The sequence below is a fragment of the Ranitomeya variabilis genome, chromosome 7 (assembly GCF_051348905.1).
Source record: "Ranitomeya variabilis isolate aRanVar5 chromosome 7, aRanVar5.hap1, whole genome shotgun sequence".
NCBI classification, from domain to species: domain Eukaryota; kingdom Metazoa; phylum Chordata; class Amphibia; order Anura; family Dendrobatidae; genus Ranitomeya; species Ranitomeya variabilis.
In genome coordinates this window covers 149,982,209-149,996,548 of record NC_135238.1, presented here as the reverse complement: position 1 = coordinate 149,996,548, position 14,340 = coordinate 149,982,209, and the positions used below count along the sequence as shown (strand labels likewise).

The following is a 14,340-nucleotide window of genomic DNA, read 5'->3' as shown; positions in this document are numbered from 1 at the left end:
GCCCCAGTGTCCTGGTCGTTGCAGTAATTGCGTTCTTCCACCAGGGGGAATGGTATTACATCTGATGGCAATAAAGGAGATCTTCCTACCAGGTATCACAAACCATACACCACACTTCACACTCCAGTCCACCAGGGGGAGTCTTGCTCCTATCTACTAGGACACTCCTCACAGAAGGGTAAAACTGGTGGGCTGGATAGAAAGTAAGAAAGAAGCTGGCTGGGCTTTGCCCAGGCGACACCTGTCAGGCAGACAGGGGGACAGGAGGAACATCGGAGCTGCAGACAGAGGGTCCCTAACAGGGGTGGGATCCTGTCAGAGGCCTAGCTAGACAGAAAGACACGGAGCTGCGCCTGCCCCACGTGCGGCAGCATCCTCAGAAAGGACACGAAGAGAACTGTGTTTTAGAGGGTGAGAAACGAAGTCAAAGCACAAGGAGAAAACACCAGGAGTTTTGCCCTGTAAAACCTGCCTCCTTCTGAGGCGTGAAGCTGGTGGCCAGAACACCGAGGGAGCAACCGTCTCCAAGCCTTGCTCCAGAGACCGGCAGGACAGTCAATTCCAAGTTGGCTGCCCGACCTTAATACCTAGGAAGACACGGTGGCAACTTGTGGGGGTCGGGGCGTCTCTAGGGTCCCTATAAACAAGCCTCAGGCCATCAGTCATACGGGTTTGTCCTATCCATACCATCTGGGGAACAGAGAGGAAGAAATAACATCTAGAACATCTACAACAGTTGTGAGGACCTTACCAAGAAGCTCAGCAGGGAGGTACTACAACACACAGGCGCTAGTGGAAGGCTACTGATTTCCACCTGGATAAGGGGACTCTGGATTTGCCTTCAGACCGGCTGGACTCTGCCTACCCTGTGGTCTGTACTCTGGACTGTGGATGCTGAAGTCTTCAGTAAAGGTAAAGAGACTGCAACCTTGCGTCCTCGTTATTCTCTGCACCTTACATCATCCACCATCACCACCTACACTTCTAGGAAGCCCTGGGGATACACTTCACCTGTGGGAAGGTATACCATCTTGCTGCCATAACATCACCCCAGCGGACCCCTAAGCAGCGTCGGTCATCCTGACCGAATACCACAGGTGGTGTCATGAACTACCCCTTTAAAGACCTTTCCCAAAACCATAAAAACTCTTTCCTTTAACTGGACGCCCCTCAAAGGGCCACGGACCGGGTCGGGCCACTGTGACATCCCCTGAACTGATATATAGTCAAGCAAATAAGACAGCACACTGCAGCGCTGAAACATGCAAACATGAAACACGAAAATTGAACTGCATTACTGCACTAGAAATATGAAAAATGAGAGCGTTTAGCGCATAAAAATGGCCAATTTTATGTGTACCTGGTAGCCACTTTACGGCATCTCTCTTATACCAGGTCCTACGCTTTCCTTTCCTCGCTGAGAATAAACGTCTCAGCGAGGAACGGAAAGCGTAGGTCCTGGTATAAGAGAGATGCCGTAAAGTGGCTACCAGGTACACATAAAATTGGCCATTTTTATGCGCTAAACGCTCTCATTTTTCATATTTCTAGTGCAGCAATGCAGTTCAATTTTCGTGTTTCATGTTTGCATGTTTCAGCGCTGCAGTGTGCTGCCTTATTTGCTTGACTATATAGGAGTTGGTGACTCTAGGTTCAGCACCTGTTCACACTTAGTCTATGTTTGGATGTGACGGTCAGTTTTTTCAAATCCCCTGAACTGAAGGACCCGGTGCCGAGTATCCCATTGCCCTTGCGTGGGGGCGCTCCATATATAGTATATACCTGTATGTCATCTCCCCTGTATATAGTATATACCTGCTGTATGTCATCTCCTCCTCTATATACTTATGAGTCATCTCCTCTTTTATATAGTATATACCTGATGTATGTCATCTCCTCCTGTATATAGTATATATGTGTGTCATCTCCTCCTGTATATACCTGTATATACCTGTATGTCATCTCCTCCTATATATAGTATATACCTGTGAGTCATCTGCTCCTGCATATAGTATATACCTGTGTGTCATCTCCCCTGTATATAGTATGTACCTGTATGTCATCTCCTCCTGTATTAGACCTCGTTCACACATTATTTGGTCAGTATTTTTACCTCAGTATTTGTAAGCTAAATTGGCAGCCTGATAAATTCCCAGCCTACAGGAAGCCCTCCCCCCTGGCAGTATATATTAGCTCACACATACAAATAATAGACTGGTCATGTGACTGACAGCTGCCGTATTTCCAATATGGTACATTTGTTGCTCTTGTAGTTTGTCTGCTTATTAATCAGATTTTTATTTTTGAAGAATAATACCAGACTTGAGTGTGTTTTAGGGTGAGTTTCATGTGTCACCTTGTGTGTGTTGAGTTGCGTGTGGGGACATGCATGTAGAGACTTTTGTGAGATGAGTTTTGTGTGGCGACGTGCATGTAGCAACTTTTTATGTGTCGAGTTGCATGTGACAGGTTAGTGTTGCAAGTTGTGTGTAGCAAGTTTTGTGCAGCAAGTTTTGCGTGTGGCCAGTTTTATGTGTGGTGCGTTTTGAGTATGTGCAAGTTTTGTGTGAGGCAACTTTTGCATGTGTAGCAACTTTTGTGCATGTGGCAATTTTTCCACGTGTGCAAGTTTTGCGTGTGGCGAGTTTTCTATGAGGTGAGTTTTGCACATGTGGCTAGTTTTGCGTGAGCCTAGTTTTGCATGTGGAGAGTTTTGCATGTGGCGAATTTTGCGTGTGGCGAGTTTTGAGCGGTGACTTTTGTGTTTTGACTTTTATGTGGCGAGGTTGGTGTATGTGTGGTGAAATGTGTGCTGAGGGTGGTATATGTGTTCAAGCACGTGGTAGTGTGTGGCACATTTTGTGTGTGTGTTCATATCCCCGTGTGTGGTGAGTATCCCATGTCGGGGCCCCACCTTAGCAACTGTACGGTATATACTCTTTGGCGCCATCGCTCTCATTCTTTAAGTCCCCCTTGTTCACATCTGGCAGCTGTCAATTTGCCTCCAACACTTTTCCGTTCACTTTTTCCCCATTATGTAGATAGGGGCAAAATTGTTTGGTGAATTGGAAAGCGCGGGTTTAAAATTTTGCCTCACAACATAGCCTATGATGCTCTCGGGGTCCAGACGTGTGACTGTGCAAAAGTTTGTGGCTGTAGCTGCGACGGTGCAGATGCTAATCCCGGACATACACACACACATACATACACACACACACATTCAGCTTTATATATTAGATTATCAACTGTATGTGAGTAAGCCAAAATTCTTCTGGGAAAGCATCTTGTGGATAGGTGAGACCAAGATAGAGCTTTTTGGTAAAGCACATCATTCTACTGTTTACAGAAAATGGAATGAGGCCTACAAAGAAAAGAACACAGTACCTACAGTCAAATATGGTGCAGGTTCAAAGATGTTTTGGGGTTGTTTTACTGCCTGTGGCTTTGGGTATCTTGACTGTATGCAAGCCATCATGAAATCTGAAGATTACCAAAGGATTTTGGGTTGCAATGTAGAACCCAGTGTCAGAAAGATGGGTTTGTGTCCTAGGTCATGGGACTTCTAGCAGGACAATGACCCTAAGTATACTTCAAGAAGTACCCAAAAATGGATGGGAAAAAGTGCTGGAGAGTTCTAAATTATAAATAGTCAATGGAATACATAGCCAGTCTATAATACCAACGTTTCCATATTGTAAATTATTTAGCAGAAGTAATAACATGCACACAGTTCTAAATTGGCCAGCAATGAGTCCGGTTCTAAATCCCATTGAACACCTGTGGCGACATCTCAAAATTGCTGTTGGGAGATGACCCCCTTGCAATATAAGAGACCTGGAGCCGTTTGCAAAAGAAAAGTGCTACACAATTCCAGTTGAGAGGTGTAAGAAGCTTTGTGATGGTTATAGGAAGCGATTGATGGCAGTTGTTTGTTCCAAAGGGTGTGCAACCAAATATTAAGTTGAGGGTGCCAAGAATTTTTTCCGACCCATTTTTGGGGTTGTGAGAAATTATGTCCAATTTGCCTTTTTTCCTCTTGTTTTTTTTGTGTTGTTCCAATACACACAAAGGAAGTAAACGTGTAATTGCAATAATTTTCTGGGAGAAATGCTTCATTTTCTAGAACAATTTCAAGGGTGTGAACACTTTCGACCATGACAAAATAACAAGTAGCAGAAAGGACAAATTACATGAAATGAATCTATTATTCATGTAAAAAGTATTAGTATGTTAAGCGCACAGTAGTGACGTGAATGAAATCACAGGTTATAATCCGAATTCTAATTAGAAATCCATACCAAATGAGCACTCTATGGTCCTTGTAATTGCCTCAGCCATGGGAAAGGGGCTGACGCATCACAGAGGCCGTTGTGGGCTCATTTGGTATGGATTTCTAATTAGAATCCGGATCATGTCCTGTGATTTCACGTCACTACTGTTCTCTTTACATGTTATTACTTTTTATGGGACAAATAGATTTACTTAAAGGCGCATGTACTTTGCCCTTTCTGATACTTGTCATATAATACAGCACTGTTGATTTATGCATTATTCATTTTTTATTCACATGTATTATACTCAGTTATGGTGCCTTTTTTCATGCATTCATGTTCCATACCCATTTTTAATACTATTATCTTCCAAATTGTACATTAACCTTCTGTAAGAAAAGTGTCTTCACGTTACTCCATTGGTCCCTGTTGATGTCATTTTATCATTTACTGTGACTTTGTTTTCATTTACCATCTTATGTCATAATGAAATAAAGATGTACACATTTTTTTAGCATTGGTGCTTATTATGAACTCTATTGATAGGTGATATGTTGCAAAAAAATTCTTAGATTTCGGCCATAACTCACTTTGTAAATTCCTTTGACAGGATGGCGACCTGCTGTCATTAACATATCTTCATTCCGCTCCAAAACACACCTAATGGGTCTTTTGTTTCTGAAACAAATAATAAATAAAATATATCAATTAGATACTAGGCTAAGAAAACTGGAACAATAAATCATACAAAACTTCACGGATTAATGTGTGATATAAAATGGACTTGTTGTGCAGAAAATTGGTGGATGGGGTTTACCTTGCCATGTGAATGTATGCAGCCCTGGGAATAGGGTGCCCGATAAAGAGAAAGAATAAAAGAAAGGTGACATCGCTGCTTATGGGTCAGATAATGTGAAGTGCTTTGATCCCATGTTTTTCCATGTGGTTTCAATGCTAGTAAAATGGCTGTTAATAAAGTAGGCTGCATAGAAAGACACACAAAGTTATAACTATATGAATGTTTGCTCATGTTAGTTTCACCAACACTTACTTTTGAGCAGCCACAGCTGCCGCAGATGCAAAGATGCCTGGCTTGGTAATCTTTCCTCCAAATGCTCCACCGACTCTTTTTACATGAGACATGATCCTGTTAGAAGGAACGTCAAGAATGGAGGCCACTGAAAGCTGCAAATAAATTTTGGGACAAGATATTTACTGCAAACGACAATCTCTGTTACTTAAATGGAAATGTAAAAAAAATGAATTCATTTTTATAACAGGGCTACTTCATTTATCATTAATAAAAAGTTAGGTATTCTCAAGTCATCTCTTGAGCTCATATCTCTGCAGTCTCCTTACTTCCTGGTTTCTGGAAGGGTGGATTCTCCTCATTGAGTGACAGTTCTGGTGTGTAGCAGAACTGTAGTATTAGTAGAACTATAAAACTCAGCACAAGTTTTGTTATATCACATTTAACTCTCAGTGATTTGTTCTGGAGTCTATCTACACTGTTATCACTATATTTAAACATAGAGAAAAAAGAGCATTTTAACAAACACAAAACTTTCCTGAGCCATGATTAGGATACCTACTCTAAAAGCTGCCAATAGTGAGGATTGGTGATTTTGTAAGATTTATAACAGCAGCTTGTCAGGAGCCAAGAATGAGGGGAAGGGAGGTGAGCAACTAACTTATGATTAGAAATAAATGAGCTGGAAAAACTGGACTGGTAGGTTAGGAGTTAACTTCTCTCCTGGAATGTAATTACTGTGCACACTCTGCCTCATGCTGATGGCCCTGTTCCATGGAAAACAGCTGTACATGATGTAAGATAAAAGCTCACACAGCAAGAGAAAGACAGAAAGGAAAAAAGAAAGGTCAATTGCAAACTTACTCATTTTCAAACTGTCAAACTAAATAAATTTAATGACATGAGAATACTCCTTTAAGAAGTCTCTGGGCAGGTTCTCACTTGTTTATACCGAATTAAGTGATGTTAAGGGATGGGATATGTATGCCCCCAGTATCAGGATTCAGGATAACTTCTAATTCATAGTAGTAAAGGAAGCCATACATAACATTATCCCTCCAGGACCACACAAAGGGCCTTGTTCATTCAATGTGAGTGGAGAGTGGAAAGGTAAAAATGACTTTTCACTGATTTTGTCTTTTATTTAAATGCAGTGGCTGATTCAATTGCCACCATTCCAAGGAATTTGAATTAGATTTTTTTTCCAGCGCTCCTCTGTTCCAAAGTTGTGCCTTTCACTAATAAAGATACAAACTTTCCCTTCAACTAACTGGGCACAAATCACAGAACATCCATGCGGATAGGGCCAAGATTTGATTGGCCAGCAAGAGAGGAGACAAAGAAAATGCCCACAGAAGCTCTGTGGTATACGCCCAGTTGGCTTAAGGGAAAATTTTCTTTTTCATTTCTTCATTTCTTGGGGGGGGGGGGGGGGGGGCACAACTTTGTAAAGAAGAGGTACAAAAGAAAAAGAAAAAATGTTCGAGAATCAGTGGAACCCCGGCAATGAAAAAATCCAGCCAAAAGTCTGTTACTGTGACAGACAATCTTGGACTCTAGGAAAGAACTGTTTTATGTAGGGCTTATAAAAAGGGGATGTTTTTGAGGAAATTGCTTACTTGTGCAGTTGTTGGATCCTGGGTGGAGATGTATATATCAAACTCATTATCTTCTCCCTTTGGCACAACCAGGACAGAATTGGTTTCCATATAAAATTGTTCCTGTCCTCCAATATGAATTTCCCCTAAGAATAATTCAAGAACAATGCATTACAATTTATTTTATTGTGTACTATTGATCTAAATAATAACATTTTGACTGCCCACAGCCAACTTCATGTGTACTAAATACTGGTATATAGTTCAATTCAGTGTATGTGATTTGTTCACATCAACATTTTTTACTTGTGATGTAGGAGCGGAGCAACGAAAAGTACAAAAGTGATTGTAAGTGGAGAAAATAGTGCAGAATGCTGCAATGGAGCCTCAAAAGCAAATTTTAACAGAACCTAAGTAGTAGACTGTAAGCTCCATCCAGTGTCAGCTGCTGACAGATTTTGAATTTTTATGTTTGGGAACATACCAAAATATAGATATCTTACCTTCAAGTATCTGGTCAGCCATTTTAAAAGCTTCTTCTACATTCCCATGCAAAATTTGTTTTGAAGGTTCAAAGAATGAATTGTGCTTGATGGCATCCTATAAATGGACAATTTTACATTGCAACAATTAAAAGTACAACAACTTCGAATGCTCTCTAATACTATAAGTATCAAATGATTTCATTTTTAGAGACAACCTGTCACCACAATATGGCTGTATTGGTGCTGTGACACAGATTGAGACTTTTGGTGAATAAATCCGCTTTGTTCTTCTTTAATCCCCATTTGAAGCTGTCATTTAGATTTCGGTGCACAGAGGCCGGACTGTGCACTGGGTTCCTCACCCGCCTGACTGTGGTTTCCCGGCCCCCTGACAGTGGTTGACCTGCCTCCTCTGTATGAAATCTCAGCAGTGACCTGTCATTCACAGACTGGAGGCAGGAGAAGGGGACTGGGAATCACAGATAGGGAGGAGAAGAACTAATTAGTGTAAAACTTCAAATGTTGATTACAGGAGAACAACAAAGCACATTTTTTCACCAATGGTATCAATTTAATCAGTATTACAGCGCCATTACAGCAATGTCTTTACATTACAACATCACACTGACATGTTCTCTTTAAGAGCATGAGCAAAGCCAGAACAGAGTTAGGCCCACCAAGTGAAATAATTATGAGGGCACCTATCATCAATAAAGAATACTGTTGGCCAACTGACCGGGAAGGTACTGGACGGAGCGTATATCTCTCTCAGAAAGTTAAGCTGGACAAGATATTAAAACCAGGTAGTACTGGTTGGTGCAGCAGCTTAGCTCCTGAGCTATATTATTTATGATAGTTCCAGACAGGTTTTATTGGAGAGATGAGGAGGATTTAGTGATGGGACTCATCGCTCCCGCTCCAGTATTGGAGGCTTATCCATCTCAGTTTAGAGCAGTCATCTCATTACTGACACAGGAAAAGCTGAAGGAAAAGCTTCATTAGAAGCACAACCTCCAGACTGACATGATGAGCTCCTGAGGAGGAAATATGCACAGTGGTTAAATGTGCTAAATTCTGAGTGGCTGGATAGCCAAGCCCGCATACATCCCTGGTAGCGTGTGTCAGAAGTGTGGTATGTTAGCGCCTAGCTGTTGTTTTTGGTTTCTTTACTGTTTGATACCTTTTTGGCTGAAAATAAAGCCCTATGCTTTCATACATGGACTGTGTCATGCACTGCCACGATGAGCGCATTACCGTACATACACTTATTTTCATTGTAATCTTGCTTTATACTAGGGGTGGGAAACCTTTTTCTGCCAAGTGCCATATGGACATCTACACCATCATTCAGGGGCCATACAAATTTGCACTAACTGCTTGTGCATGCTCCCAGAGAAAGAAGAAATTATAAAGGTAAGTAGCCGCCAAGACACAGCTGCTGGCCCAAGCACTGCAGAGCCTGGTACTGGGGGGCTGAGCAAAGGTCCCAGGGGCCTGAGGTTCTCCACCCCTGCTTTACATACAGGAATCATCATGTTTAATGGGATATTAATTATTTATTTTCATTTTATTTAATGAGCGTTTATTCTCATCATGCTTGATCTTTGGCATTCTTTCATGTTATTATAGCTTTGACTTATTCTTCCAGTGATAAAATTCCTTTATTTTGACATCTGTTGTCTTTGATGTTACATATAGATAACCTTGACAAAGGCGAAAAGGTTGAAACATTGGTCATTATCTCTTTCTCCACTTGTCACTCAAATAAAGTTACTTGCAAAAACAACTTTTACTCTTGACCATATATTGTGGCCAAAGTTTTTTATTGACTGTGTGTGTACAAGATTTTCCTTCTGAACACAGAATATTCAGGTCGTGCGAGCCCCTAATCTATATTACCGTATATCTATCCCTAGAGTAGGCCATCAATATCTGATCGGTGGGGGTGCGTCAGCTGTTATTGGGGGATGACTGAAGGTTCTCGTATGCTGCTGGAATATAGCAGCTCCATCATCTCTATAGATACTGCGGCCAGGTACTGCACATTCACCCCCGACCACTTTAGTTTTGCAGAGCTGCTGTGTTCTGGAAGCACCCATCAAGTCCCATCCGCCACCGGCAACAGCTGACCGGCGGAGGTGCTGGGCATGGGCGGACATACCGCCTGTTCAACCGGTGTGGCTGCATCGGGGCCCGGACGTTTCAGGGGGGCCCTACAGGGTGGCTAATAATGAGGGCAATCTGGCCAGTTTACCTGGCCCTGAGGCTCCGGGGGGGCCCCTGGCCAGATTGCACTCATGTGCGGCGGGCAGGGAGCAATCCCTGCAGCTCTGCTGCCTGCAAGAGAAAATGGCAGTGGAGCAGGGCCACAGGGATCCATCCATCCTGCTTCCTGCCCATGCTTCCTGTCTCAGTCTCACACAGCAGCGGCTGAATTACATCATCATTCAGCACTGCAGCTGTGCGAGACAGGAAGCTGCCAGCGATGGTGCGGCTTCAGGATACCATGAGCAGAGGTGAGGTGTCTGTGTGTGTATGCAGAGAGGTGAATGGTGCTGTGTGTGTCTGTGTGTGTAGGTGGAGGAGAGGGCAATGATGGGGGTGATGGGGCAGAAGGCAATGATTGGGTTGACGGAGAGGGCAATGAAGGGGGTGATAGGTGTTGTGAATTTGCTTTTTGCTCCCTCTAGTGGTTACTAGTTTTTTGACTCTGGTTTTTCTGTCATTCCTTTTATCCGCACCTGGGTCGTTAGTTAGGGGTGTTGCTATATAAGCTCCCTGGACCTTCAGTTCAATGCCTGGCAACGTAGTTATCAGAGCTAGTCTGCTGTGCTCTTGTCTACTGATCCTGGTTCCAGTTATATCAGCTAAGTCTGCCTTTTGCTTTTTGCTATTTGTTTTGGTTTTGTATTTTTGTCCAGCTTGTTCCTAATCAATATCCTGACCTTTGCTGGAAGCTCTAGGGGGGCTGGTGTTCTCCCCCCGGACCGTTAGACGGTTCGGGGGTTCTTGAATTTCCAGTGTGGATTTTGATAGGGTTTTTGTTGACCATATAAGTTACCTTTCTTTATTCTGCTATCAGTAAGCGGGCCTCTCTGTGCTAAACCTGATTCATTTCTGTGTTTGTCATTTCCTCTTACCTCACCGTCATTATTTGTGGGGGGCTTCTATCCAGCTTTGGGGTCCCCTTCTCTGGAGGCAAGAAAGGTCTTTGTTTTCCTCTACTAGGGGTAGCTAGATTCTCCGGCTGGCGCGTGTCATCTAGAATCAACGTAGGAATGATCCCCGGCTACTTCTAGTGTTGGCGTTAGGAGTAGATATATGGTCAACCCAGTTACCACTGCCCTATGAGCTGGATTTTTGTATTCTGCAGACTTCCACGTTCCTCTGAGACCCTCGCCATTGGGGTCATAACCGTTTGCCAGGCCTGTTTAAATGTTTAATGCATTGCAGAAGAGGGATTATAAGAAAGAAGATTCTGAGTTTTTTTTTTTTGTTTTTTTTTTCTTCTTCCCCTTTACCTCAGAGTGGCTATGCTTGCTGCAGACATGAATGTCCAGACCTTGATTACAAGTGTGGACCAGCTGGCTACTCGTGTGCAGGGCATACAAGACTATGTTATCAGAAATCCTAGGTCAGAACCTAAAATACCGATTCCTGAACTGTTTTCCGGAGACAGGTTTAAGTTTAGGAATTTCGTGAATAATTGTAAATTGTTTTTGTCCCTGAGACCCTGTTCATCTGGAGATTCTGCTCAGCAAGTAAAAATTGTTATTTCGTTCTTACGGGGCGACCCTCAGGATTGGGCTTTTTCGCTGGCGCCAGGAGATCCGGCATTGGCTGATCTTGATGCGTTTTTTCTGGCGCTCGGTTTACTTTATGAGGAACCCAATCTTGAGATTCAGGCAGAAAAGGCCTTGCTGGCTATGTCTCAGGGGCAGGACGAGGCTGAAGTGTATTGCCAAAAATTTCGGAAATGGTCCGTGCTGACACATTGGAACGAGTGTGCACTGGCCGCTAATTTTAGTAATGGCCTTTCTGAAGCCATTAAGAATGTTATGGTGGGTTTTCCCATTCCCACAGGTCTGAATGATACTATGGCACTGGCTATTCAAATTGACCGGCGGTTGCGGGAGCGCAAAACCGCAAATTCCCTCATGGTGTTGTCTGAACAGACACCTAATTCGGTGCAATGTGATAGAAAAACCGCAAATTCCCTCATGGTGTTGTCTGAACAGACACCTGATTTAATGCAATGTGATAGAATCCTGACTAGAAATGAGCGGAAAATTCATAGACGCCGGAATGGCTTGTGCTACTACTGTGGTGATTCTACACATGTTATCTCAGCATGCTCTAAACGTATAGCTAAGGTTGTTAGTCCTGTCACCGTTGGTAATTTGCAACCTAAATTTATTCTGTCTGTAACTTTGATTTGCTCACTGTCATCTTATCCTGTCATGGCGTTTGTAGATTCAGGTGCTGCCCTGAGTCTCATGGATCTCTCATTTGCTAAGCGCTGTGGATTTACTCTTGAACCATTAGAAAATCCTATTCCTCTTAGGGGTATTGATGCTACACCATTGGCAGCAAATAAACCGCAGTATTGGACACAGGTTACCATGTGCATGACTCCTGAACACCGCGAGGTGATACGTTTCCTGGTTTTACATAAAATGCATGATTTGGTTGTTTTAGGGCTGCCATGGTTACAGACCCATAATCCAGTCCTTGACTGGAAGGCTATGTCAGTGTCTAGTTGGGGCTGTCGTGGTATTCATGAGGATTCCCTGCCTGTGTCTATTGCTTCTTCTACGCCTTCGGAAGTTCCGGAGTATTTGTCTGATTATCAGGATGTCTTCAGTGAGTCTGAGTCCAGTGCACTGCCTCCTCATAGGGACTGTGACTGTGCTATAGATTTGATCCCAGGCAGTAAGTTTCCTAAGGGAAGACTGTTTAATCTGTCGGTACCTGAACATACCGCTATGCGTTCATATATCAAGGAGTCTCTGGAGAAAGGACATATTCGTCCGTCTTCTTCCCCTCTTGGTGCGGGATTTTTTTTTGTGGCAAAAAAGGACGGATCTTTGAGACCTTGTATTGATTATCGGCTTTTAAATAAGATCACTGTCAAATTTCAGTATCCTTTACCGCTGTTGTCTGACTTGTTTGCCCGGATTAAGGGTGCCAAGTGGTTCACCAAGATAGACCTTCGTGGTGCGTACAACCTTGTGCGCATTAAGCAAGGTGATGAATGGAAAACCGCATTCAATACGCCCGAAGGTCATTTTGAGTACTTGGTGATGCCTTTTGGGCTCTCCAATGCGCCTTCAGTTTTTCAGTCCTTTATGCATGACATTTTCCGGAAGTATCTGGATAAATTTTTGATTGTTTATCTGGATGATATTTTGGTTTTTTCTGATAATTGGGATTCGCATGTGGAGCAGGTCAGGTTGGTCTTTAAAATTTTGCGTGAAAATTCTTTGTTTGTCAAGGGCTCAAAGTGTCTCTTTGGTGTACAGAAGGTTCCCTTTTTGGGGTTCATTTTTTCCCCTTCTGCTGTGGAGATGGACCCAGTCAAGGTCCGAGCTATTCTTGATTGGACTCAGCCCTCGTCAGTTAAGAGTCTTCAGAAGTTCTTGGGCTTCGCTAACTTCTACCGTCGTTTTATTGCTAATTTTTCTAGCATTGTGAAACCTTTGACGGATATGACCAAGAAGGGCTCCGATGTAGCTAACTGGGCTCCTGCTGCCGTGGAGGCTTTCCAGGAGTTGAAACGCCGGTTTACTTCGGCGCCTGTTTTGTGCCAGCCTGACGTCTCACTTCCCTTTCAGGTTGAGGTGGATGCTTCGGAGATTGGGGCAGGGGCCGTTTTGTCGCAGAGAGGCCCTGGTTGCTCTGTTATGAAACCTTGTGCCTTTTTCTCTAGGAAGTTTTCGCCTGCCGAGCGAAATTATGATGTGGGCAATCGGGAGTTGTTGGCCATGAAATGGGCATTTGAGGAGTGGCGTCATTGGCTCGAGGGTGCTAAGCATCGTGTGGTGGTCTTGACTGATCACAAAAATCTGATGTATCTCGAGTCTGCTAAACGCCTTAATCCGAGACAGGCCCGCTGGTCATTGTTTTTCTCCCGCTTTGATTTTGTTGTCTCGTATTTACCAGGTTCAAAGAATGTGAAGGCCGATGCTCTTTCTAGGAGCTTTGTGCCTGATGCTCCTGGAGTCGCTGATCCTGTTGGTATTCTTAAAGATGGAGTTATCTTGTCAGCTATTTCTCCGGATCTGCGACGTGTGTTGCAGAGATTTCAGGCTGATAGGCCTGAGTTTTGTCCACCTGACAGACTGTTTGTCCCGGATAAGTGGACCAGCAGAGTCATTTCCGAGGTTCATTCCTCGGTGTTGGCAGGTCACCCGGGAATTTTTGGCACCAGAGATCTGGTGGCCAGGTCCTTTTGGTGGCCTTCCTTGTCAAGGGATGTGCGGTCATTTGTGCAGTCCTGTGGGACTTGTGCTCGAGCTAAGCCTTGCTGTTCTCGTGCCAGCGGTTTGCTCTTGCCCTTGCCTGTCCCGAAGAGACCTTGGACACATATCTCCATGGATTTCATTTCTGATCTTCCGCTATCTCAGGGCATGTCCGTTATCTGGGTGATATGTGATCGCTTCTCCAAGATGGTCCATTTGGTTCCTTTGCCTAAGCTGCCTTCCTCTTCCGATCTGGTTCCTGTGTTTTTCCAGAACGTGGTTCGTTTGCACGGCATCCCTGAGAATATTGTGTCAGACAGAGGATCCCAGTTCGTTTCCAGGTTCTGGCGATCCTTTTGTAGTAGGATGGGCATTGATTTGTCGTTTTCGTCTGCTTTCCATCCTCAGACTAATGGACAGACGGAGCGAACCAATCAGACTTTGGAGGCTTATTTGAGGTGTTTTGTCTCTGCTGATCAGGACGATTGGGTGACA

At 43.6% G+C, this 14,340-nt stretch overlaps 1 protein-coding gene across 2 annotated transcripts in view; it reads right to left on the bottom strand.

Annotated features, from left to right (window-relative positions):
- Window positions 1–14,340, bottom strand: part of LOC143784153 (aldehyde oxidase 1-like) — a 291,675-nt gene that overhangs the window by 92,809 nt on the left and 184,526 nt on the right. For both annotated transcript variants that reach the window (XM_077272028.1, XM_077272030.1), the window contains exons 20-23: window positions 7,403–7,499; window positions 6,921–7,045; window positions 5,323–5,456; window positions 4,862–4,949 (exon numbers count right to left, since the gene is read on the bottom strand). In XM_077272028.1, the coding sequence (XP_077128143.1) occupies window positions 4,862–4,949; window positions 5,323–5,456; window positions 6,921–7,045; window positions 7,403–7,499 (444 nt within the window). The remainder of the gene's footprint in view (window positions 1–4,861; window positions 4,950–5,322; window positions 5,457–6,920; window positions 7,046–7,402; window positions 7,500–14,340) is intronic.